General features: G+C 40.1%; 1 protein-coding gene across 1 annotated transcript; it reads left to right on the top strand.

Moving 5' to 3' along the window:
• Positions 1-27459, top strand: CASP6 (caspase 6). The gene is made up of 5 exons (XM_043973350.1): positions 1-23; positions 7975-8051; positions 12851-13026; positions 23629-23788; positions 26228-27459. The coding sequence occupies exons 2-5, from the start codon at positions 8036-8038 to the stop codon at positions 26464-26466; spliced, it is 591 nt and encodes a 196-aa protein (XP_043829285.1). The 5' UTR covers positions 1-23; positions 7975-8035; the 3' UTR covers positions 26467-27459.

A 27459-nucleotide genomic window follows, 5' to 3' on the forward strand; every position in this document is an offset into this window, starting at 1 on the left:
GAAGTGGATGGCTTCATTAAGAGGTAATAGGTCTTTTTCTTTTTCCTTTTCTTTTTTTTTTGCGGGGCAATGAGGGTTAAGTGACTTGCCCAGGGTCACACAGCTAGTAAGTGTCAAGTGTCTGAGGCTGGCTTTGAACTCAGGTCCTCCTGAATCCAGGGCCAGTGCTCTATCCACTGTGCCACCTAGCTGCCCAGGTCTTTTTCTAATAAAGTCTCTTGGTTGATACAAATGGCAGAATGAGAGGAGGGGTTTAAAAGAGCCTGGGGAGATGAAAGCAATAAAGGGACTTTGGAGTGGACTAAGTAGAACCAAGTTTTATTAACTAGGTGAGTCTGATAATAGGTGAGTGATCACACTGCTGACCCCTAGGGAGTGAGAGCACTTTGTAAACCGAAGGTGTTCATAGTGTTATTATTAAATCCCACACCAGACACTTTGTGACTGTATGACCCTGGGCAAGTCGTGTAACTATAAACTGTAAAATGTGAGGGTTGGCCTCAGCGGCCTCTCAGGGCCCTTCAGTTCTTTGATCTGTGGTCCAATGCTGATGGTGGTTGTTGATGTTCTCATGGCAGATGAAAAACTAACCTGATCCAGGCTTCTGTGAGGGGAGAAAGCCTGGCATCTAAAACTTGGGATGGGATCAAGCCTGGCGAGACCGTCTTAGGAACACGTTTAGTTCAGGGCACCGTGTTTCAGGAAGGACATTGACAAACAGCAGCATGTCCAGATGACAGGAAGGTGACTCAAAAACTGCGGTACAGGGAAGGTGCTCAGGCTGGTGAGCCTGAGAAGAAAGAACACCCCAACATAAATGCAGAGCTGTAAGGGACTTCAGAGGCCTTCTAGACCAGCCTCTTTGTTTTACAGATGAGGAAATTGAGGCCCAGTGATGTTTAGGGTTGTCCTGTGGAAGAAGGATTAGACAATTGTTTATCCTTGGAGCAGTGGATGATGGATGGAGTCATAAATAATAATAATAGATATTTATAAGGTACTTTAAGGTTTTCAAACCACTTTGCAAATATTTCATGTTATCCTCACAATAGCCCTGAGAGGTAGGTGCTGTTATTATTACTTTACACATGAAGAAACTGAGGCACACAGTAAGTATGTGAGGCCAGATTTTTTGTTTGTTTGGTTTGGTTTTTGGCAGGGCAGTGAGGGTTAAGTGACTTGCCCATGGTCACACAGCTAGTAAATGTCAAGTGTCTAAGGCTGGATTTGAACTCAGGTCCTCCTGAATCCAGGGCCAGTGCTTTATCCACTGCACCGCCTAGCCACCCTAGAGGCCAGATTTTAATTCAGATCTTCCTGACTCCAAGCCCACTGCTCTAGCCACTGTGCCACCTAGTTGGCTGGGATAGAATCTCCAAGGAGGGCCCATTCAGCTCAATACAAGGAAAAAATCATTTTGTTCTTCAGTTGTATCTGACTCTTTGTGACTCCATTTGGGGGTTTTCTCTGCAAAGATACTTGAGTAGTTTGCCATTTCCTTCACCAGCTCATTGTGTAGATGAAGAAACTTAGACCACAAGGTGAAGTGACTTGCCCAGGGTCACATAGCCAGCAAGTGTCCGAAGCAGTACTTGAACTCAGAAAGATGAGTCTTCCTGACTTCAGACCCATCACTTTATCCATTGAGCCTCCTACTTGCCCTTAAAATAAGGATTACAGAGGAAACCGATTATACTGAAATATGGTAATCAAATGTTTTTAAAATTCATCGGCGTTACATTAAGAACCCCTGCACCAGGTGCGGGCCTAATTCTTTGGCCATGGCAGTCATGAAGAAAGACAATACAAGGTGAATCTCGGCCCTTTGTGGGCACACTTCAGAGGAGGAGAGAGATGGGCAAAGGGTGCCACGTTTTTAGTCAGTCTAGAAAAGTTTAATGTAGGGGCTTCTAACCTTTTTGTGTGTGTCCTGGGCCCCTTTGACAGTCTGATGAAGCCAGTGGACCCTTGCACAGAATCATGTTTTTAAATAAAATGGAGAGGATTTGCAAAGGAAAAAAATTGTATGCGTGTGTGTGTGTATTTTGAATGATATTTTATTTTTCCTTAATTACATGTAAAAATAATTTTTAACATTGGTGGTGGTTGTTTTTTAATCTTGAGTTCCAAATTCTGTCTCCCTCTCCCACACCACTCCCATATGGCTAAGCAATCTGATATAGGTTTTCCATGTGCAATCATGTAAAACATTTCCATATTGTCATTTTGTACAAGAAAGAGATAGCAGCAGCTCTTTCTTTGAGGTGGAGAGCATTTTCATCATGAATCCTGGAGATTTGTCTTGGGATCATTGTTTGTTGAGAATAGTTAAGGTCACTGAGCAATTCTTAATCACACTATTACTCTGTATAATGGTTCTGTTATGTTTGCTTCACTTTCTATCAATCAGTTCATGTAAGACTTTCCAGGTTGTTGTTTTTAAGTAAATAGTATTTTCTTTTTCCAATTACACATAAAAATAGTTTTCCAGCATTCATTTATATAAGATTTTGAGTTCCAAATTTTTTTTCCTCCCTCTCATATCCCCTCCTCTCCAAGATGGCAAGCAATCTGATATAGTTTATACATGAATAATCATGTTAAACATCCTTTCACATTAGTCATGTTTGTGAAAGAAGAAATGGGAACAAAAGCCATGAAAAACACAAAACAAGAAAAAGGTGAAAAGAGTATTTCTTTTTCTTTTCTTTTTTTTTTTTTGGTGAGGCAATTGGGGTTAAGTGACTTGCCCAGGGTCACACAGGTAGTAAGTGGTTAAGTGTCTGAGGCCAGATTTGAACTCAGGTACTTCCTTGACTCCAGGGTTGGTGCTCTACCACTGTCTGCCACCTAGCTGCCACCGAAAAGAGTATTTTCAATCTGCATTCAATCTCCACAGTTCTCTGGATGTGTAGAGCAGGTTTTCATCATGAGTCTTTTGGAATTGTCCTTGTATCATTGTATTGCTTAGAAGAGTTGATCATTGTACAATGTTGCTGATCCTGTGTATGAGTTCTGGGTTCTGCTCACTTCACTCAGCAATCAGTTATATAAATCTTTCCAGGTTTTTCTGAAATCTGCTTACTCATCATTTCCCAGCACAATAGTATTAGTTATTCATAGACCACAACTTCTTCAACCATTCCCCAATTGATGGGCATGCCTTCCATTTCCAATTCTTTGACATCACAAAAAAAAGCTGCTATAAATATGTTTGCACAAAAACGTTTTTTCCCTTTTATTTTTCTCTCTTTGGTATGTAGACCTAGTAATGGTATTACTGGATCAAAGGGCATGCACAATTTTATAGCCCTTGGGCATAGTTCCAAATTGTTCTCCAGAATGGTTGTATCAGTTTACAACTCCACCAACAATGTATTAGTGCCACAGTGGAAATCAATTATTTTGAAATAATTATCAACATTTTTCTTTTTAAAGTTCAGGACCCCACGTTAAGGATTCCTGCTTTAAAGTTATAAGTTGGAGAGATGGTACTGACCTACATTGGTAGGTCAGTTTCCTTATCCTGGAGTTCCCAGTAACAAGGAATTCACAGGTCCAGTCCATATCCCTATCTCTGCATATGCTGTCTATCCTGATAGAGTATAAGCTACTTGAGGACAGGGGCTATTTTTTTCCTCTTTCCCTAGCAACTAACATAGTTCTAGGCACATAAGGTGTTTGATCATGTTTATTGATTGATTGATTGATTAATACTACTTTATACAGGTACCTGGTGAATTTGACTTAAACTTATTATTCTATGACTTTTCATGAACAGTGAATTACTTGATCCAGCAGAAAGCTACAAAATGGATCACAAGAGGAGAGGCATAGCTTTGATCTTCAATCACGAGCGGTTCTTCTGGCACTTGACTTTGCCAGAAAGGCGTGGCACCAGGGCAGACCGAGAGAACCTCAAACTAAGGTAGTCTATACATCATACCCTATCATCTATCAGAAACAAGTCATCATGTTGGAATGAATGGCTTATAAAATTTGTAAGTGGTAATTAGATAATGTGTAATCCCTTCAATGTTACAGTTAAGGAAACTGAGGCACAAAGAGGTTCACTTATTTGCCCAAGATCACCCAGTAAATGACAGAAGCAGGATTTGAACTTGGGCCTCTTACTTCAAGGTCCTTTTCCGTAGAAAAGGATCCCCTTGTTCAGAAATAAGCTGGAAATGTTTTCTTTCATTAAAATATCCCTGTGTTATTTAATTTTACTCTTAAAAGAGATCACAACTATCCTCAATTTGGGAAAAATTCCTTAAGAACTTCCTATCTATTAGGCCCTTTAGGAGGTGATAGGTTAGCTTCAGTGATGAATTTTTCTTTTTGTTTTCCCAGTCTTAATATTATTTTATTTTTTTCCATTTATATGTTAAGATAGTTTTCAACATTCATTTTTTTTTAGCTTTTGAGTTTCAAATTTTTCTTCTTCCCTCTCTTCCCTTCTACCTCCCCTAGACAGGAACCAGTATGATATAAGTTAAATATGGAAAGTCGTGTTAAACATATTTCCACATTAGTCACGTTGTGAAAGAAGAATCAGAATGAAAGGGAAAAACCTCAAGAAAGGAAGAAAAAACAAGAAAAAGTGAAAATAGCATGATTCAATCTGCATTTAGAATCCACAGTTCTTTTTTCTGGATGTGAGTCCTTTGGAGTTGTCTTGGATCATTGTATTACTGAGAAGAGCTTAGTCTGTCACAGTTGATCATCACACAATGTTGTTGATACTGTGTACAATGTTATCCTGTTTCTGCTCACTTCACTCAGCATCAGTCCACTTAAGTCTTTCCAGGTTTCTCTGAAATCCACCCGCTCATCATTTCTTTTTTTTTTTAATAAAAGTATTTTATTATTTTCCAGTTACATGTAGAGATAGTTTTCAACATTTGTTTTTATAAGATTTCCAATTTCAAATTTTTCTCCCTCCCCAAGACAGCAGGTAATCTGATATAGGTTATATATGTACAATCATATTAAACATATTTCTGCATTAGTCATGTTATAAGAGAAGAATCAAAGCAAAAAAGGAAAAACCTTTAAAAAGAAAAACAACAGCACCAAAAACCAAAGAAATAGTATGGTTCAATCAGCATCCATATTCCACAGTTCTTTCTCTTTTTTTTCTGGATTTGGAGAGCCTTTTCCATCATGAGTCCTTTGGAACTTTCTTTTCTTTGGGTGTGTGTGTGTGTGTGTGTGTGTGTGTGTGTGTGTGTGTGTGTGTGTGTGAGGCAATTGGGGTTAAGTGACTTGCCCAGGGTCACACAGCTAGTACATGTCAAGTGTCTGAGGGCCGGATTTGAACTCAGGTCTTCCTGACTCCAGGGCTGGTCCTTTGGAACTTTCTTGTACCATTGTATTGATGAGAAGAATCTAGTTTATCACAACACATAATGTTGATGATACTGTGTACAATGTTCTGGTTCTGCTCATCTCACTCATCATCATTTCATGCAAGTCCTTCCAGGTGTCTCTGAACTCCTCCTGCTCATCGTTTCTTACAGCACAATAGAGTTCCATTATATTCATATACCACAACTTGTTCAGCCATTCTCCAAGTGCTGGGCATTCAGTGATGAATTTTTCAACCAAAGCAACTCTAAGACCATCTAGATAAATAGAAGAGGGGAGGGGTCAAGATCAGTGTCAGTTGAAGGGGAGTACCTGTACTCTCCAAATTTCAGATCTTTGAAACATTACTTAATATTTATCAGTTGTTCGTTTTTGCAGTGTTGATGTTAATCTTAATTGTTTCCCTGGTTCTTCCTACTTCCCTCTTCTATCAATTCATACAAGTCTTTCCAGGTTTCTTTGAAACTGTCTTCATGTCATCCACCACAATAATATTCTATTACATTCCTATTCCATAATTATTCAGCCATTTCCCAATAGATCAGCACCCCCTTAGCTTCCACAAAAAGAGTTGCTACCAATATTTTTGTACAGATGGGACTTTCTCCCCTTTCTCTGATCTGCTTAGGGCTTCAGGCCAGGTCAAAGAGGATACCTGGCTTAGTCACTTTTTGAGCATAGTTTCAAATTTCTTTCCAGAATGATGACCATTTCACAGCGCCAGCAAGTCCACAGCCCCTCTCACATTAGTCATTTTTTCTTTCTTGTCACCGTGGTTAGCCTGATGTGTGTTAGCTTTAACTTGCTACGTTAACATTTCTTTATCCTATAAGTCTAGACAATCAACAACAATAAAACAAGTCCCGGTTTGTAGCATATGCTGATTTCTGAGGTCATGGGCAGGTGTGAGCGAGTTCCAACCCACCCTGACGTGCCCAACCGAACACCTGAATATGGTTTGTTTTTTCATTCAGTCATTCATCAGTCATATTTATTGAACCTCTCGCACCTACTGTGGATTATGTTAGGCCAAAGCAAAGAGACAGATCTTACCTTCAGACGTTTAAGTGTGGTTGGGAAGTGTAAGCTATTTACATGGGAAAAGAGAAGACCATTAAAGCCCAACTAAGTGACCCAGGGTCAGATGAAGAAGGGAGAGCAGAGCTGTGAGGGAGAGTTCACAGGGGGGAATTGTGGCTTGGTACAGGTTGGTTTTCCCCCTTTCTGTTGAAATGAAAAGGATTTTCAGATGGCTTCATATACTTGGGGTCTGTAGCCGACTGCTTTTGTGAGCCCCAGTCAGAATTGTCCTTTGAAATTCTCGTTCCCTTTCCTTGTACTTTACTTCTAGAGAAACAGTTTCTCTGCTTGGTTTAAGATTAACCAAGTCCATTAAGACTGGGCTCAGACACTGTCTTCTGCAGGAGATCTTTCCTGTTCCCCCTAGTTGTTAGTACCTTCTCCTTGAACGTGACTGCACCTGCTTCATCTTATATATACTGCTATGTGTACACAGAGTCCTCCCCGGGAGAAGGCAAGCTCTTCGAGGGCAGGGGCTGGTTTTTAAAATCTGTATCCTCAGGCTTTGGCACATAGTCAGTGCTCAATAAATGTTTGTTGATTGATGGGGGCTTGTGATAAGAATATCCTCCTCTATCATCAGGTAAACTAGTTTGGCAATTTATATGTAATAATATATGTGTGTATAAATACATACGCATGTATATAGTATAGGTAATTATTTGTATATATTATAAACATAACATGTAATATCTATTATAAACCACGTTATACTGTATATGCTATACTTTATATGTTATGTACATATAAATACACACACACACACACACACACACACCCTCTATGTATTGTAAATCACACCACGCATCACACATAGATCGAGATGCATGTAGATTTACAATCCCAGTACTTTGGAATGCAAGGATTCTGTTATTCCTTGTACTTGTCTCTCCAGGCCCCAGCACAGTGCCTCACCCAAGCGGAGGTGCTTAACAGAAACCTGTTGTTGGTTTTCCAATCCAATAAACATTTATTAAGCCTTTGCTATGTGCCAGGCACTGTGCTAAGGGAAGTTAATAAAAAGAAAGACAGTGCCTGCCCTCAAGGAGCTTACAATCTAAGAGGGGATAAAATAGGCAGAAGCAGCCAAGAAAACAGGGTGGGTAGGGGAGCGGACCCCAGCGGGAAGCCCCGCACAGGGGCATCCAGGCAGGGCAGCACATGCAAAGTAGAGTGGAACAGAGTTGTTTAATGAATTGACTCATGTAATTGATCGTGGTGAGAAAGGTCCATCCCTTGGCTGGAGAGCTCTGGGAAGTCTTCTTGGAGAGAGAGTGGCACCAGAACTGTCTCCTGAGGGAGGAGATGGGTTGAAGGGACCCTGGATCAGGCCTGGGGACAGTGTGTCCAAGGCCAAAAAGGCAGAATTGGGCAGGACCAGGTTAGAGAGTAGTGGAGTGGGGGTGAAGCATGCATGGATTGAGGCTGGAAAAGTAAGTTGCACCTGAGTGTGGAGGACCTGACCTGAAAGGTATTTGGATTCCTTTTGTGAGTCCTAGCATCTCCCTTGCTCTGTCTCCACAGGCTTTCAAATCTGGGGTTTGAAGTGCATTGCTATGATGATCTGAAAGCCGAAGACCTGATAATGACCATTTATAACGGTATGTGGTTTCTTCATCGTATGTATCTCTCATTATGAAGCAGTCCCATTGGGAGTTGAACCCATGAGTGTGCTAATAAATGTTTAACAACTGGATCTCTGTGGGGAAAAAACGGATGCAAGACACACTCCCAAATTTAATGTGTACCACTAATGTTTCTCCCTCACTTTACATCTAGGCAATCATTGAGACAGTAAGTCAAGGCCTAATTTGTAACATTTGGTCAATTTCCAGGGTGTAAATGTTCACACTGAAAATTTTTAACAATTGGCTCTCGTGAGCATACCTTGGCTTGTGATGTGTATAGATGTGCTAGAACTTGGGAGGACTAAAGGGAAGGGGGAAAGGCTTCCATTGGATGCCTGCTGATAACTCCAAAAGTTCTAATGTCATCAATCACAGTCCCTCCACTAATGCCTGTTGCAACCCTTCCACACCTTTGTAGATGGTCCGCATCAGTCACTACAGCCAGAAAATTCCATCATCTGGTGGCAGACCTTCTGGTGATGAAACTGTTCTTTTTTTTTTTTTTTTTTGGTGAGGCATTAAATGACTTGCCCAGGGTCACACAGCTAGTAAGTGTTAAGTGTCTGAGGTCGGATTTGAACTCAGGTCCTCCTGACTCCAGGGCCAGTTCTCTATCTACTGCGCCACCTAGCTGCCCCTGATGAAACTGTTCTAACCTAGCACTAGACCGACACTTGAAACTTCCAACTTAGGTCTGCCTGAACCGAAACTCTGCTGACTCACTTTTCTATCATGATAAGATGCCAGCACAGTCATTAGTAGAGTTTTCTTTGGATTAATTGTTCAAATCATAGTGATGCCAGGGGGACACGGGTAGAATTATGGGCTCATAGAATTTTACAGGTGGGAGGGACCTTAGAGACAGCTGATAGCTCCCAGGGCAGGAAGTTAGGGAGTTCGAATCCTGCCTTAGACACTTACTATCTAGACAAATCACTTAATCTCTGTCTGCCTCAGTATCTTCAACTGTAAAATGAAGCTAATAATAACTGCTGCCTTCCAGGGTGGTTATGAGGACCAGATGAGATATTTGTAAAGTACTTCGCATATGGCTACGCTCATCATGGGCACATCATAGGCACGTGATAAGTAGTTGTTTACCTCATTCCTTCCATTTGTAAAGTGCTTGGTATTGGGGGCAGCTAGGTGGCGCAGTGGATAAAGCACCAGCCCTGGATTCAGGAGTACCTGAGTTCAAATCTGGCCTCAGACACTTGACACTTACTAGCTGTGTGACCCTGGGTAAGTCACTTAACCCCCACTGCCCTGCAAAAAAAAAAAAGTGCTTGGCATAGTCCCTGGCACATGATAGGCATAAAAGAAATCCTTTTTTCTTCCCTCTCTTCCTTCCTTTTCCCCTTCTTTCCTTTCATCCTTCCTCCTTCCCCTTTTTTCTTCTTCTGCTTTGCCTTCCCACCCTCCCCTTCCCCTTTGCCTTTTCTTTCTGCCCAAGCTCCTCATTTTATAGGCGAGGAGTGAAGGCCCAGAGTTTAAGTGACTTTTACCCAGCACCACACAGCTAGTAAGTATCTGAAGCAGGATTGGGAACCCAGGCCTTGCTGACTCCCTCGTCCTGGGCTCGTGACATAGAATTATGGTACCTTTTGTTCACTGCCTCTGTGTTCACAGAGGATTGATACTGTTGGCCAGATTGGGACCTGGCAGGATAGCATGTCAGCTGTTCCTGTCTGACTTTGAACATGAATACTTCCTTTAGTTAGTACTAGGTGTCTAAAGTGTTTGGAGCTCAGGGTTCTTGGCTCAAGGAATCTGATAGAAAAGGACTTTAACAACATGAAGTCACGGACTTGAAAAGCCTACAGAGAGGAAGGTTCCATTTCAGTGAGTAACTTTAGTCAGGGAGGAAACTTGCTTGTGAATGGCCTAAGTACCTCATTCTGAAACCTAAACGTGTCCTCTTGGTTTATTTCTAGGGGAGTCAGAGAATAGCATAGTCATCACCATTATATAAATTTTATGAACTTCACCTCTTTTTTTTGTTTTGTTTTGTTTTGTTTTTGCAGGCAATGGGGGTTAAGTGACTTGCCCAGGGTCACATAGCTAGTAAGTGTCAAGTGTCTGAGGCCGGATTTGAACTCAGGTCCTCCTGAATTCAGGGCCGGTGTTTTAACCACTGCGCCATCTAGCTGCCCCTGAACTTCACCTCTTAACCTGTTCTCCAGGCTATAAAACACCCCACTTAGGAATGGTGATTAGAACTGAAAGATACCTTAGAGGCCATCTGACCCAATGGCCTGATTTTCTAATTGAAGAAACTGAGGCCCAGAGAGGTCGAGTCGTCTGCTGCCCGAGGTCACACAAGTCGTTATGTAGCAGAGCTGGAGCGAGAACCTCAATCCCTTTTCCAAATCCAGTTGTCTTCACCACACTCTACATTTTCGTTTTTCTTCATTGGTCTTTTTCTTGAACTGTGCGTCATTTTGACTTGCCTCAGCCCTTTCAGGTTTTGGTGCCAGTTGTTCTCCCCATCCCTCTTTCTTGTATGAGTCTCGTGAGATTCATACATATTGGTTCTTGGGACATCGGTCAGAGGGCTGCTTTTGTAGCATAGACCCAACTACAGAGAGCGATGTAAAACAGTCTTCTTCCCAGTCCCTGCCCCATTAAATAACGCCCTGCTGCTCCAGGGACACTTGTTGCCCAAATGTCCCCCTCTCTCCCATGTCACATCCTCAGGATACCATGGTACCTTCTTTAAGGAGAGTCAATGAGCTAAGGAAAAAGCTCACTAATTGGACTCCAGTCAAATCTTGTTTGTTATCGGACAATGGTATAAATGATTCTTGTTGACTAAAATCTGAAATTTCATAAATAGACACGACTAGAGTTCTATATGATAGTGTTTCAGTTCCTACTTCTGTAACCATAGCTAGGGCATTTAGCACACTACCCCCACCCCCTCCCCCTCCGGACTTCAGTATCTTCATCTGTAAAATGAAGGATTGGATTAGAAAACCACTGAGGGCCCTTCCAGTTCTAGATATGTGATCCTATGATTTATATGTTTAGGATACATTTTAAAATTAAATTTTTAATTACTCATTTATTTTCCCTTCCATCTTCCCCCCACTCCAGGCCCACACTAAAGGAAATAAAGAAAAAATGAATAAAAGGAAACTCAAAATAAATTAAATAAATAAATCCTCTCATTGGCCATGTTGTAAGGGGCTAAAATTCTAGCTAATCTGTCTAAAATATCTAATAAGTGGTCACCAATAAATTATAAGCTTTATCAAGAGTTAGACTTTTAAGCATTTATTAAGGAGAATAAGAATTTGGTAAAGAGAGAAAGAAAGGCCTAGATTCATCTATCTATTAAAGGGAGAGAGCATTCCTAGCTCCACTCTCAAGCAGAGTCCTGATGAAAAAGAGCCACATGTCTTGCCCGCAGACATCTTCTCATGGCGGAGCGTCCTGCAGTAAGTCTCCAGCAGGTGGTGTCATTCCAATCGTTACAATGTCTTATTCTACATTTGAGTTCATCACCTGCCAGGAGGTGGGTCACACACTTCTGTCACTGGTTTTTTGGAATCTTGGTCATTGTGTTGATCAGCATTTTAAAACCTTTCAAAATTGTTCATTTTTATAGTGTTATTATAGTAGTATAAATTGTTCTGCTCCTTTTGCTCTGCATTAGTTTATACAGGTCTTTCCAGAGTTCTCTGAAATTGTCCCTTTCATCATTTCTTAGGGGGGAATAGTATTCCATTGCATTTATAGTCCATATTTGTTCAGCCATTCCTCAATTGATAGGCCTTCAAGATGTTTGTCATTATAATACATTATTACATACTTTCCTCCAAAGATGTCCTATCCTGATGCCTCGCTTTTACATGAAAGTAACTCATGGGCCTTGAAACCTATGCCACTGAAGGGTAAAAAAGCCCTATAAAATGGAAAGTTTTCAAATAAAGACTAGTGATAGACTAAGGACTAAGCTCATTAGAGGCCAACTAGTTAGTTGGGTGCTGGACTTGGAGTCAGGAAGACTTGAATTTGAATTCTGCCTCAAACATTTACTAGCCGTGTGATCCTGGGCAATTCACCTAGTCTCAGCCTCAGTTTCCTCATCTATAAAATGGGGGTAATAATAGCACCTACCTCTCAATTATTGTGAGGATCAAATGAAATAAAACATGTAAAGTGTTTTGTAAACCTTAAAGCCTTGTATAAATGGTAGTTATTATTTTATTTGTTTACTTTTTTTGCAGGGCAATGAGGGTGAAGTGACTTGCCCAGGGTCACACAGCTAGTTAAGTGTCAAGTGTCTGAGGCTGGATTTAAACTCAGGTCCTCCTGAATCCAAGGCCAATGCTTTATCTACTGCGCCACCTAACTGCCCCAGTGGTAGTTATTATTAACATTGACTCATAGAAATGAATTTTTTGGCTCTGGCCAAACTCAGAGAGCATCTACAAGGTGGCTTTGTGGCCTGTGCCAGTGAAGAAGGATCCATAGCAATGAAATCATCAGTTGGTGAAACAGAGTTAGAACTGGAAGGAACCTTATTGGCCGCCTACTACATTACAGTTAGGGGACCCGATTTTGTTTACATCAGTATGCACAGTATTTTAAAGCAGATTTCAAGATTGCCTTGCATTTTTGTATTTTACTAAGCTAGATGATTTTTTTCACCCCTCTCCCACTTTATTCAAAATTATTGACAGCCACCGTTTTCACCTGTAGAACGACAGTTCATTGGGTGCTTTGTTTTCCCTCCTGTCTGAGTTCTCGATCATTGTTCCTTGCAGTGTCCACCTCTAGCCACGTAGATGCTGACTGCTTCTTGTGCGTATTCCTGACTCATGGAGAAGGAAATCACATCTATGCCTATGATGCCAAAATTGATGTTCAGAAGCTGACCACCATGTTTAAAGGAGACAGATGTCAGACCTTGGTTGGGAAACCTAAGATATTTATCATTCAGGTAAGAGCAATGTCTGACATTTGGAAAAGTTTGTGGTTCTAGTCATTTGTTTATGAAGGATTCACGGGACGTTTTCTAGGTCAGTGCTTTTTTCGAGATTGTCTTGATTAGGAAGGTCCTTGGTTCAGCCTTACTCTGTCTGGAATCCTTGCCACTGTCGCCCTCTGCCCTCACCCCCATACCCTACCCTCTTAGGGTTTATTTATTTATTTTTAATTAATAAAGTTTTTCCCGTTACATGTAAAGATAGTTCTCAACTTTTGTTTATACAGGCTTTCCAATTTCAGATTTTTCTCCCTCCCATATATACACATAATAACATTAATCCTATTTCTGCATTGGTCACATTATAAGAGAAGAATCAGAGCAATGATGAAAAACCTCAAGATAGAAAAAACAACAGCACCAAAAACAAAAGAAATAGTATGGTTCATTCAGCATCTATACTCCACAGTTCTTTTTTTTTTTTTCCCTTGGATTTGGAGATCCTCTTCTATCATGAGTTCCCTGGAACTCTTCTGTACCATTGCATTGGTGAGAAGAATATAGTCAATCACAGTACATCAACACTCAATGTTGATGATACTGTGTACAATGTTCTTCTGGTTCTGCTCATCTCATTCATCATCAGCCCATGCAAGACCCTCCTCCAGGTTTCTCTGATCTCCTCCTACTCATCGTTTCTTACAGCACAATAGTATTCCATTGTATTCATATAGGGTTTATTTTTTTACTCAATAGACTACCCCTTCCTTTCCCTTTTACTTTCTGTTTTCTTGTTTTCTTTTGTTTTTACATTGCATTCATTTCTTCATACCTATAGATGTTCCTCCTACCCCAAACAGAAAGTCATCCCTCTAGCAAAGAATTTATTTTAAAGGAGGAAAAATGCAGTTTAGCAAAACTAATATCAGTCAAGCCTGACAGTATATTCAGTATTTTGTCCTTTGTAATGTTGCTATCTGTACGGGGCTAAAATTCTAGCTAGACTTTCTAAAAAAATCTAATGAGTGGTCGCCATAAATTATAAGCTTTAGCAAGAGTTTAGACTTTTAAGTATTTATTAAGGAGCATAAGAATTCGGTGAGGAGAGAGAAAGAGGCCAAGATTCCTCCATCTATCTATCTCAGCTCCACTCAAACCCAGGTGAAAAGAGTGCACTTGCACCTTCCTCTTCCCAGAAGCCTCCTCTTCAACAGAAAACAGGGACACACACACACACACACACACACACACAGGTCCAAGCTAATTGGCTGGTAGCTCTGATTGACAAGTCCCACAGGTGGTTCTATAGATGTAACTTCTGGATACTAAAGTCACATGGTCTCTAAATCACATGCTTTTTCCTCATGGTGGAGCTTCCCTACAGTATCTCTCCAGTAGGGGGTGCCAAACCAATTCTCACACCTTATAGACCCACACTTCTGCAAAGAAGGGGCAGAACTTTATTTTGTTCTCTCATCTTTGGGTTCTTTCTTTCTTTTTGAAAATTTTTGTTATTCTACAAAGAACGACAACATTTAAATAAACAAGAGAAACACAAAAAATTCCAAATGAAATTATGAGTCTCTGCTATGAAATAGCTTGTTTCCTTTTAAAAAAGTATACAATAAATTCAACACATTCATTTCAAAGCTGTCCTATTCATGTGTCACCCTCTTGAAGCATCCTGTTCTTTGAGATGCTTTTTTATTACTCATAATTACACAGTGCTTAGATTTTTTTTTTATGTTAAGGTTTTTTTTGTTTGTTTTTTTGTTTTGTTTTGTGGGGCAATGAGGGTTAAGTGACTTGCCCAGGGTCACACAGCTAGTGTCAAGTGTCTGAGGCTGGATTTGAACTCAGGTCCTCCCGAATCCAAGGCCAGTGCTTTATCCACTGTGCCACCTAGCTGCCCCTTAGATTTAGTTTTTTCTTGCTCTTCTCTCTTGATATTCAAGTTATTTTGTAGATTGTTTTCCTATTTCCACTTACTTCTCTTTACATTAGATCATATAAACCTTCCCATGGTTCTTTGTATTCTTCACCGTCTTCTCATACGGCACAGTAGTATTCCCTTAAATTCAAGAACTACAATTTACTTAGCTATTGCCCCCATTTTAACACAGAAAAACAGCAAAACAAACTGTCTGTAAGAATAGGCTATTTTTGATATCTGTAGTCTCCTACCTCTCTATATTGTCTTCCCCATTAGAATTATGATTCTTGAGGACAGGAATTGTATTTTTTTTAATGTTTCTTTATATCCTCAATTCTCAGCAAATAGATTTCATAAATTAGTAACTCAGTGGACTCTTCTTGGAAAGTATCAAGTGTTCAGTAGAACAATTTATACAGTAGAGATAGTAATGTTAATGAAAATAGCACAAAAAGGCTTCTGGACTCAGATCAGATGTAAAGATCAATACCAGTTGGCAAATAGTAAGTGCTTCAATACATTTGTGTTGACTGACTCTGTTGAGGAAGATGGCGTGTTTCATCATCTGTTCTCTGGAACCAGTGTTGAACTTTGCATTTGATCTGAGCTGCCTCTTAGTCATCTAAATGATTACAATTATTGTATGGATTGTTCTCTTGAATTCTTGCCATTTCCTTTGCAAGAGTGCTCTGAATTCATTGTCAATTCTGTTGATAATCTTGGTTTTTAGTAAAACAAGAGCTTAGATACCCTTTGACCTACCAATACCACTACTAGGTTTGTATCCCAAAGAGATCATAAAAAAGGAAAAAGGAGATTTTTGCATGATTTCATATACATAATCAATTTCATATTACTTGCCTTCTCAAGGGATGGGGTAAGGGTGGGAGTGGGGGAGAGAATTTGATAATCAAAATTTTTAAAGGGATGTTAAAAATGTTTTTTAATCTAATTAATAAAATAAATACAATATATCTCAAAAATAAAATGGCAGACTTTTAAAATTAATTAAAAAAAAGATACAGAGGCAAAGCCAAAACAGGCACTAACAAGTCTATGCTCTAATCAACTTTTCTTCCAGTGGACCTGTGATGATTTGTAACCCCCAGAGAACCAAGATAAATTTCTGACACCCTAATTCATTCATCCATTTTCAAAACAGCTAAGTTGTAATCACCAGATAATTTTTTTTGGTTGCTTTGCCTTCAGCCTGGAATTGGCCTAAGACCAGTTTTGAGTCATCTATAATTTAAGTCTAAGCACTTGATTTTGTTTGGTTTTGTTTTTAATCTTAATAGTTTTTTATTTTTTTTCCAGTTATACATGTAAAGATAGTTTCCAACATTCATTTTTTTTAATTAATAAAGTATTTTTTTCCCATTACATGTAGAGATAGTTCTCAACTTTTGTTTATACAAGCTTTCCAATTTCAGATTTTTCTCCCTCACTACCCTCTCCCTCCCCAAGATGGCAAGCAATCTGATATAGGTTATATATGTACAGTCACATTAAACTTATTTCTACATTAGTCATGTTGTGAAAGAAGAATCAAAAACAAAATAGAAAAACCGCAAAAAAAAAAAAAGTGAAAATAGTATGCTGTAATCTGCATTCAGGCTGCATAGTTCCTTTTCTGGATGTGAAGAGTATTTTCCATCATGAGTTCTTTGGAATTGCTTTGAATAATTGTATTGCTGAGAAGAGCTAAGTCTGTCACTGCTGTTAGTGTGTACAGTGTTCTCTTGGTTCTGCTCCCTTCACTCAGCATCAGTTCATGTAAGTCTTTCCAGGTGTTTCTGAAATCTGCCTGCTCATCATTTCTTACAGCACAACTTGTTCAGCCATTCCCCAATTGATGGGTATCCTCTTAATTTCCAGTTCTTTGCTACCACAAAAATAATTTTTTTTCATGCATGTGGGTCCTTTTCTACTTTTGGGGATATAGACCTAGTAGTGGTTTGCTCGATCAACAGGTATGTTTGATTGCCCTTTGGGCATGGTTCCAAATTGCTCTCCAGAATAGTTGGATCAGTTCACAGCTCCATAGCAGTGCATTAGTGTTCTAGTTTTTCCATATCTTCAACATTTATTTTCCTTTTCTGTCATATTAGCCAATCTGGTAGCTGTGGGGTGGTACCTCAGAATTGTTTTAATTTGCATTTCTTTAATCAATAGTGATTTGGAGCATAAATAGCCTTGATTTCTTCATCTGGAAACTGCCTGTTTATATCCTTTGACCATTTATCAGTTGGGGAATAGCATTATTTTTTATAAATAATATTTTATAAATAATTTTTTATAAAGGATAAGCCTTCCCAGTAAAATCAGGTGTGAAACAAGGATGCTGTCACCAATATTAGTCAGTACTGTATTGAAATCATGGCGATAGCAATAAGAGAAGAAAAAGAAATAGAAGGAATCAGAATGGGAAATGAAGTAATAAAACTATCTCTTTTTACAGACAGTATGATGATATTACTTGGAAAATCCCAGACTCATCTAAAAAGTTATTTGAAACAATAATTTTAGCGAAGTAGCAGGATATAAAGTAAATCCACATAAATCATCAGCATTCCTATATATCACAAACAAAACCCTGCAAAAAGAGATTGTGAGAGATAGGCCATTTAAAATAACTCTAGACAGTATAAAACACCTGGGAGTACACCTACCAAAACAAACCCAGGAACTATATGAACAAAATTATAAAAAAACTTTATACAGATAAAATCAGATTCAAATAATTGGAGAAATACTAATTATTCAAGGGTTGATGGGGCCAATTTAATAAAAATGACAATTTTACCTAAACTAATTCAATGCCATACCTATTTAAGTTACTAAAAATTATTTTACTGAGCTAGAAGAAAAGTAATAATTCATTTGGAAGAATAAAAAGTCAAGACTATTAAAGGAACTAATAAAAAATGTAAAGGAAGAAGGCTTAGCAGTACCAGGATATTAAACTATATTATAAGGCAGTAACTATCTTGTATTAGCTAAGAAATAGAAAGATAGATCAATATAACAGAATAGACAAAATTTATAGCATAAAACTTGTGTTTGACAAGTATAAAGACTTATGTTTTAGGGATTCATTATTTGGTAAAAATGCTTGGGAAACTTGGAAATCACTCTGGCAGAAATTAGACATAGACCAGTATCTTATACTGCTACAATGTAAAGTATAAAATGGATAATTTCAATTACATTTAAAAGGTTTAGATAAAAAATGTAGCTAAAAGAAAGCAAAAAATTGGGGGAAAATTTTATAGACAGTTTTTCAAATGTCTCATACTTCGAATATGTAAAGAGCTTTGTCAAAGTTCTAAGGATACAAGTTATTTCCCAATTGATAAATTGTCAAAGGATATGAACAGTCAGATTGATGCAAGCAATGCTAATTTAAACACTTTTGAAATGTTTTAAACCTATCAAATTGGCTAAAATGAAGGGAACATGACAAATGTTAGAGGGGATGTTGAAAAACATTCATGGTTGGAATCATGAACTGATCCAACCATTTTGGAGAGTAATCTGGAATTATGCTCAAAGAGTTAGTAAACTGCCCTTTGACCCACCAATAAAACTACTAGGTCTGTTTCTTTTTCTTTTTTTTTAATTTCTTTTTCTTTTCTTTTCTTTTCTTTTTTTAGCAACAAATATTTATTTTATTTTCCAGTTACACATAAGGGTAGTTTCCAACATTCATTTTCATAAGATTTAGAGTTCCAAATTTTTCTCCCTCCCTTTCCTCTCCCCTTCACAAGATCACAACCAGGTTATATATGTACAATCCACAAGTGTTCTTTTTATCAGTTCTTTCTATAGGTGTGCATAGTAAGCTTTCTCATTAGTTCCTTGGGATTGTCTTGGATCTTTGCACTGCTGAGAATAGTTAAGTCATTCACAATTGCTCATTGAACAATACCACTGTCACTATATCCTCCCAGCTCTGCTCACTTCACTATACATTAGTCTTTCCAAGTTTTTCTGGGATCATCCTGTTTGTCATTTCCTGTAGCACAAGACCATTCCACCACAATCATATAACACAGCTTTTTCCATCATTCCTCAAATGGACATTCTCTTGATTCTCAATTCTTAGCCTCCACCAAGAGTTGCTATAAATATTTTTTGTACAATTTTTCCCTCTTTTCTCTTTTTTATGATTACTATTGTTAACTGTTTCCCTTCCATCCTATTCCCTTCCCCATGATATTTATTCTATTATCCATCTTCTTTCATCCTATCACTCTTCAAAAGGGATTTGCTTCTGTCTGTCCCCTCCCCAACTCTGCCCTTCCTTCTTTTGCCCTTCTCTCTCTTTATCCCCTTCCCCTCCTATTTTCCTGCAGGGTTATAGAGATTACTCCACCCAATTGAGTGTGTACATTATTCCCTCCTTGAGCCAATTCTAATGAGATTGAGGTCTTTGAGCCAATTCTGATGAGTGTTAGGCTCATTTACTACCCTGATTAAACAGATTACTCTACCCAGTTGGGTGTGTCTGTTAGTCCCTCCTTGAGAAAGCTCTGATGAGTTTAAGGTCTTTGAGCCTTTTCTGATGAGTGTAAAATTCATTTACTGCCCTGCTCCTGTCCCATCTCTTCCCCCATTCCATAAGCTTTTTCCTGTTTCTTTCATGTAGGATTTCACCTCTGCCCTTCCCCCTCCCCCAGGGCATTCCCTTCACCCCTCAATTTAACCCTAAAGATGTCATCACCTAGCAAAGTGACACAGTGGACAAAGCATCACCCCTGGACCCAGGGGGATCCCAGCCACAACCCGGCCTCAGACACAAGACAGTTGCCCACTGTACAACCCCAGATATGTCCCCCAGCTCCAATTTTTTATGGTTCTCTAGGGTCTTGTATTTGAAAGTCAAATTTGCCATTCAGTTCAGGTCTTTTCATCACAAATATCACAAAGTCTTCTTTTTCATTAAAGTCCCATTTTTTCCACTGAAAGATTATGCTGAGTTTTGCTGGGTAGGTGATTCTTGGTTGTAATCCCATTTCCTTTGCCCTTTGGATATCATCTACCATGCCCTCTGGTCCTTTAATGTAGAAGCTGCTCGATCTTGTGCTATCCTGACTGGGGCCCCACATTACTTGAATTCTTTCTTTTTGGCAGCTTGCAATATTTTCTCCTTGACCTGAAAGCTCTGGAATTTGGCTATAATATTCCTAGGAGTTTTCCTTTTGGGATCTCTTTCTGGAGGTGATTGGTGGATTCTTTCAATTTCTATTTTAGCTGCTTCTTCTAGAATTTCAGGGCAATTTTCCCTGAGAATATATTGGAAGATGGTGTCTAAGCTCTTTCCTTGATCATGGTTTTCAGGTAGACCAATAATTTTCAAATTATTTCTCCTGGACCTATTTTCCAGGTCAGCAGTTTTCCCCAGAAAGTATTTCACATTGCCCTTTATTTTTTTTTAATTCATTTGGATTTGCTTTATTGTGTCTTGGTTTCTCATAAAGTCACTGGCTTCCATTTGTTCAATCCTCATTCTTAGGCAATTATTTTCATCAGAGAGCTTTTGTACCTCCTTTTCCATTTGGCCAATTTGACTTTTCAAGGTGTTGACTTTTTTCTCATGTCTTTCCTGTATCACCCTCATTTCTCTTTCCATTTTTTCCTCTCCCTCTCTAACTTTATCTTCAAAGTCCTTTTTGAACACCTCTATGGCCTGAGACCAATTTGTATTTTTCTTGGAAGCTTTAGATATAGGGACCCTGATGTTGACATCTTCCTCTGAGGGTGCCCCTTGGTCTTCCTTGTTACTGAAGAAACTTTCTATGGTCCTCCCCTTTCTTTGTCTGCTCATCTTGCCTTTCTTTTACTAGACTTTTAGCTCCTTAAAGTGGGGCACTGTTTCCAGGCTGTAGTATCCCAAGCTTCAGAAGTCCCAGCTGGTATGATTTAAGGAGAATCAGGTTCTTCACTCACCCAGCCTGTTCCCTGGTCCTTAGATGACCCCAGACCAACTTGCTAATCAGCCAGCTTTGTGTGTTGTGGTTGTCAGCTCAGAGGAGCCTGTGCCCCTCCCCCCACCTGGGCCACTGCTACTCAAGCCTACCTCCTGATTCCCAGCAGGGGTGAAAAATCCAAGTTCTGCCTCAGCACCAGCAGAGACCCCTGTAGTCTCCCCCGTGCCTAGGGCTCAGCCCTCTCACCAGACTGTGAGCTTAGTTCCAGACAACACTGGTGCTTCAGCTGATTCAGAGGCTCTGGGGGTCTCCTTCTCTGGTGAGGACTTCCTGGGACTGGATCTGTGTCAGGGTGACTGGGGGGTTGGGCTCAACTCCTGTATCAGCACAGCAGCTCCCTCCTTCTGACCTTCCAAGCCGTTCTTGGTTAGAAGATGATTTCAGCACATTCTTCTTTGAGTTTTGCTCACTAGGTCTGTTTCTCAAGATGATTCAGTAAAAAGGGGGAAAAACCCTATATGTTCTAAAATATTTATAGCAGATCTCTTTGTGATGGCAAAGAACTGGAAATTTCGAGAATTCTCCTTTGCGAGCTTAGAGTTCTGACCTAACTTCAGGTACTCTTTCTGAAAGTTGTATTTCTCTTGGGAAATGTCATGGAATTTCTCACTGTTATTCTGTGACCTCTGAGGATTCTTCAGGATTCTTTGTCATTGAGGGTTTTTATTCTTTTTCTTTAGCAGTAATATTTGTAATAAATTTTTTCATATCAATAGTAAATTCTTTTTTATATTTGTATTTTTTAATTAACATTTTTTGTGAGTGTGTGAATATTTATTTAAAGTTCTGATTTCCAAATTCTCTCCTCTCCATCCTCCAATCCACTCATTGATGAGGTAGGCAATATGATACCCTTTATACATGGGAAGTCATTCAAAACATACTTAGTAATAATACTCTTTCTTCTGCCTTTTAGTCTCATTGATGATCTGTTTGAGAACCAGGCTTATTTCCAGACTCTTTCTCTTGGGTTTCTTTTTATTATTCAGTCTTTTTCTTGTATTCTTTCTCAGATTAAACTCTGAATAATTAATAAACAGAAAAGTGACTAAACTCTTGTCAATCTGACAGACTGGGTAGATTTCTCATCCCCTTTTTCTTGGGTACAGAACCCCCTTCCTCTTTAGCAGTTTCTGCCTTCATCTCCTACCTCCGCCCTCCCCCACCCCCAATCTTCAGTTGTACTTCCCTGTTCTTCTGAACAGCTAGACAGAATCAGTGGTTTTTGTTTGCTTTTTTAGAGGGGAGGAAGGTGGGAGTGGTGAGAAGGCCTTAGATGTGGCCTTAGAGGAACTGGCAGCTCCTCTTCAAACTCAAGCTTAGGGGCTGACTTGCTATGACTGCCCCGGGGAATGGGGTGGGGTGGTCTGGGGACCAGGATAGTTGAATTACTGTTCAGTCATTCTTCATGACCCCATCTGCGGTTTTCTTGGCAAAAATACTAAAGTAGTTTGCCATTTCCTTCTCCAGCTCATTTTACAGATGGGTAAACCGAAGCCAACAGGGTGAAGTGACTTCAGGCCTGGCAATCTGTGCACTATGGTGCCACCTAGTGGGAAGTCTTAAAAATTTAAAGTACTTGACTATTATTTCATGAGTCATCCTTCTAGCTAGTGTGGTGGTCTATGTAAGGGCGTGCTTGTAAATGTTTAACAACCAGCTCTCCAGGGGGGAAAGGGGTACCCAACACACTTTTTTTTTTTTTTTTTTGCTTTTGTTTTTGTTTTTGTTTTTGTGGGGCAGTGAGTGTTAAGTGACTTGACCAGGGTCACACAGCTAGTGAGTGTCAAGTGTCTGAGGCTGCATTTGAACTCAGGTCCTCCTGAATCCAGGGCTTTATCCACTGCGCCACCTAGCTGCCCCCCAACACACTTTTAAGTTTGACCTGCATTGTTAAGATTTTCCTCTATCAAATGTTTTGCATGACTACACATGTATAACCTGTATCAAATTGCTTGTCTTCTCAATGGTCCAGGGTGGGAGGAAGAGTTTGGAACTCAAAGTTTTAAAAATGAATGTTAAGTTTAGGAAGTCAACAAAACAATAAGAAATTAAGCCTTTGTGGATTTCTGAGGTGAAAGACCGAAATAATCCATCACAAGTGTTCCAGCTGCTTTTAGGTGTGTCTTTTGGATTCCACTTTATTTACTTTGGATTTGGCATCTATTTCCTTATTTTGAATTTCTTAGATTGGAAAAAGACTCCTCTACAATCTTCCCCATCCCCAAGGGTGCTTTTAGTAATTGTTTTAACATTTAATAGTGAACAATTTAGTAATCATTCATTAACTTTTTTTTTTTAATTTTTTTTTTTTTAGTGACCCAATTGGGATTAAGTGACTTGCCCAGGGTCACACAGCTAGTAAGTGTTAAGTGTCTGAGGCTGGATTTGAACTCAGGTACTCCTGACTCCAGGGCTGGTGCTCTATCCACTGCGCCACCTAGCTGCCCCAAAACCTTTTTTTTTTTTTTTGCAGGGCAATGGGGGTTAAGTGACTTGCTCAGGGCCACACAGCTAGTAAGTGTCAAGTGTCTGAGGCCGGATTTGAACTCAGGTACTCCTGATTCCAGGGCTGTTGCTTTATCCACTGCGCCACCTAGCTGCCCCTCATTCATTAACTTTTAAATTAAAGGTTATGGGGAAACAGTGGAGAGAGAAAACTGATCTGACTCTTCCCCTTGATACTATTAGGCATGTCGGGGAGACCAGCATGATGTACCAGTCATTCCTTTGGACGTGGTTGATCATCACACTGACAAGGAGGGTGTCAATGAAACAGAAATAGATGCTGCGTCTGTTTACACTCTCCCTGCTGGAGCTGACTTCCTCATGTGCTACTCTGTTGCAGAAGGTTTGTTCCTAAGGAGTGTGTCTGCTAGATCTTGTTCTTGTGTTTGTCTAAGTTTCCATTTTGTGTTGAGGCTTTGCTCCACAGCCTGTCCTCAAGGAACTTCCATTTTAACAGGGGAAATAGCACGTATACTTGCATGAGACATTCAGAGTAGACACAAGGTGACCGAGGAAGGGAGTCATATGGAGCCATCAGAGTACACAGCTGATGGGCTTAGCCTACAGGAATCAGTTAACAGTTGGGAAAATGAAAGCAAAGGTCTAAGCCCATCTAGCCTACAGGAATCAGTTTCTACCTCAAGTAGCCTGTAGGCTAGATGATGAACGTCTACACACACGTCTACCGTATTTCTCTTTCTGTTGCTAGACAGTTCCCAGTTTTTGGTTTCGTCTAGTTTGGGCCTTACCCTGGAGGTTTGTGGTGCAGAGAATTGGCCTCACAGATCAAACAGGAAACTTTAGTTCATTTCTATTATTTAATTCATTAGTATAGTCCGACTCCAACAGCTCATCATGGTGGCGTGACCCTGGATTCTAGATGGCAAAGGAAACCCAAGCTCAGGAAGGGTTCTCAGAACAGGCTTGGTAACAGGCTAGACACCCAGCACCTGAGGAGCCGCCCCCTCCCTCATTTCAGAGACCTCTCACCGCCAGAGTTGGCAACTCTATAGAGGAGGATTTTTCCCCCCCCAGCTACAGGGTCTCACAAAGACAGCTCATGCCACTATGGGTGAGGTAAAGGCAATCCCCCCAATTGTAGCCATCATTCTTACGAGTAAACATGGAATCTGGCACAGAATTGAGGCTGAAACGGAATGTGGGAAATCGCATGTTAAATCGGCTAGAGACACGTAGGTTTAAATTAAGCCAAAGACATGAACCGTTTTAAGTCTTAAGTCCTGCTATTGGGGTCCAAATAGCCATCACCCTCTTACCTAGGCTGAAATGCCTTTGAATGGGAGAAGACATGTCAGTTTACAGAATTGGGGGTGGGGGGAGAGATAGTCTGCATTTGGGCCTATGTCTGCACCTAGGTTATCATGAGTAGCCTGCTTGCCAGTTACAGATTAGGATAACCCCTTGTGGTCACTCTTGGAAAGCTGTAGCAAGTCAATAATGTCTCTCTTTGGTTCCTTGGTTCTAGAGCACAGCATTTTTTGGACTCCTTCGGCAGTCTCGTGAAACCTCTGGGTTCCTTTTCAGAGTATTTTTAAATACATAAGATATAATTTCAGTGGAAGCCAGTGGTATCCCAGACGATTATAAAAATATCTATTTGGCAAAGTTCATAGATCCCAGATCAGTAACCCCAGCCATAGAAATAGCTTGTATGTCTCAGCAAGGCCTTGTGGACAGAGAGCTGGTCTAGCTGTGAAGTCTGACCTCTGACCCGTGACCCTCTCGGGGCTCAAGCCAGCTGTCTCAGAAACTGCCAACCTGCACTGGGAGTGGGAGTTTCCTCATCTGGGAACTACCAGGTCTAGTCTCTCTTATCCTGCTTATCAATTTATATTAGTGCTTCTTTTAAGAAGTCCTACTCCCTGCCTGCCCACCTGCCAGCCATGGTCATTTTTTTTTTAACAATGAAATAAAACGAAAGAGAATCAATGCTATATTCTAAAGGAAATACCCTTACATTTTCTTTGTATTTATTGTCTTTTTATTTATTCTGTAGGATAGCTGTATCATCAGAATGGAATCCCCTTGCAAATGGGGAGTCTCCATTTTTTGGCAGCTGTATTCCTAGTGTCTCACATAGGGCTCAACACATCAGCAAACACTTGTTGATCAGCTGATTAACTCTGGAGAGTCAGTAATGATTCCGTGAAAAGAGCACTGAGCTGGGCATCAGAGAACTCAGTTCAGACCTTCATTACTTTGGCAAATTATTTCATGTCTCTGTAGGTAAGGTAGTAAGAGCTGACAGTGCCATGGGGACAGGTAAGTGGCCCAGGGATAGGGTGCCGGCCTTGGAGTCAGGAAGACGAGTCCAAACCTGACCTCAGGCATTTATTAGTTGTGGAACTCTGGACAAGTCAGAGAAGGAAATGGAGAACCAATCCAATATCTCTGCCAAGAAAACCTCAAACGGCTCATGGAGAGTAAGAGATGACTGAAGCTACTCGACATTATGTGCCAGGCACTTTATAACTATGATCTCATTTGATCCCCCAAACAATTCATTTGACAGCTGAGTAAAGGAGATATAGGTTAAATGACTTGCCCAGAGTCACACAGCTAGGAAATGTTTGAGGTAGGACTTTAAACCAAGGAAAGTATCCACCGGACCCCCCTGGCTTTTAAATCCCATGACTTCTGGGACTGTTTTAATTAACTTCAGCACTTAAGGAAAAATCAAGCATTTCATTTTCAGCCTCAAGATCGTCATAAACTTGAGACTCTGTGCTAAAGTCTGGGATTTTGTGTTTATCTTTCCCAGGTTATTATTCTCACCGCGAAACAGTGCATGGTTCCTGGTACATTCAAGATTTGTGTGAGATACTGAGAAAATACGGCTCCTCCTTAGAGTTTACAGAACTTCTCACCCTAGTAAACAGGAAGGTTTCTCATCGCAGAGTGGACTTCTGCAAAGACCCCAATGGCATTGGGAAAAAGCAGGTGCCTTGTTTTTCCTCCATGCTGACCAAAAAGCTCTACCTCTTTCCAAAGTCTGAATAACATCTTGTTTTAAACGTAAACATTTTGGAGGTGTGGTCTCCTCCCCACTCTCCACTTTTCTTTTTAAAGTTAAGTTTTTTGTACAATTAACCTGTAATCTTGAGATGGGTCCGGTGCCTTTATTTTTTCTAATCAGCTGCCCAGTTTGGGACAGGATCTCATTGCTCAGCAGCACAATTTTCAGTGGGGAACCGTAACAGTTTCACACCAAAATGGTACCCATTTTGTTCAACTTCATTTGTAGAGCTTTGCTGGTCATATTTGCTAATTAGCGTGTTGACAACATTCTCAGGGAATATCAAGGAATCACCTTCCCAAGATTATGAATAATCGCCTCTCACTGCATGAATCAGTAGCCTGTCCAAATGATTAGGTGGTTCTAGAAGCTTGTTCTGGCATCTGTTTCTTCAGCAGAGTCTGTTTTCTAATATTCATTTAAAGCTTGAGTGCAAAATAAAAACCAGCAGCCTTTGTCTACTAATGTTTCAATTTGAAGGGTACACTTACCTCTTCTCTGGGATGTTTGTGTATTTTGTAAGACATTTTAAAAAATACGTTTACTTCAATATCCATGGCGTCTCATAAATGTGTACTAACCACCAACACGTCATCCCCCCTCTAGCTTATACCCAGGCGATGGTTACCTTTCCAGACTTAAAGCTTGTGCCCACAACCCCCGTACCCAGCATTCTGCCTGGCATGTGTCTTCTCCTCCCTGCCCCTCCCCACCAGACTCTTTGGCTGCCCAGTGTTCCACACCCAAGACTGTACCCGGTATAGGGGAATTCCATCTCCATACCGTTGCCACCCCAGCTAAGACCCTGTGTTTTCATTTAGGGCATCATTTCCACGGTACCCACTCCCTGCTTTAATGTTGTTTCATCTGCAATTTTAGATTTTTAGATTATAAATCTATGATTATGTAGACAAGGTATGCCTATAAATAAGTTTTATTCTCAGGTTCTAAATTGTCAATAAATCATTGACATTAAA

This window comes from Dromiciops gliroides, chromosome 6 (assembly GCF_019393635.1).
Source record: "Dromiciops gliroides isolate mDroGli1 chromosome 6, mDroGli1.pri, whole genome shotgun sequence".
Lineage (NCBI taxonomy): Eukaryota > Metazoa > Chordata > Mammalia > Microbiotheria > Microbiotheriidae > Dromiciops > Dromiciops gliroides.

Coding starts and splice junctions, on each gene's coding strand:
- CASP6 (XM_043973350.1), top strand. Junction 13,027..23,628: donor CTAAGATATTTATCATTCAG/GTAAGAGCAATG, acceptor TGATACTATTAG/GCATGTCGGGGAGACCAGCA. Junction 23,789..26,227: donor GTGCTACTCTGTTGCAGAAG/GTTTGTTCCTAA, acceptor TATCTTTCCCAG/GTTATTATTCTCACCGCGAA.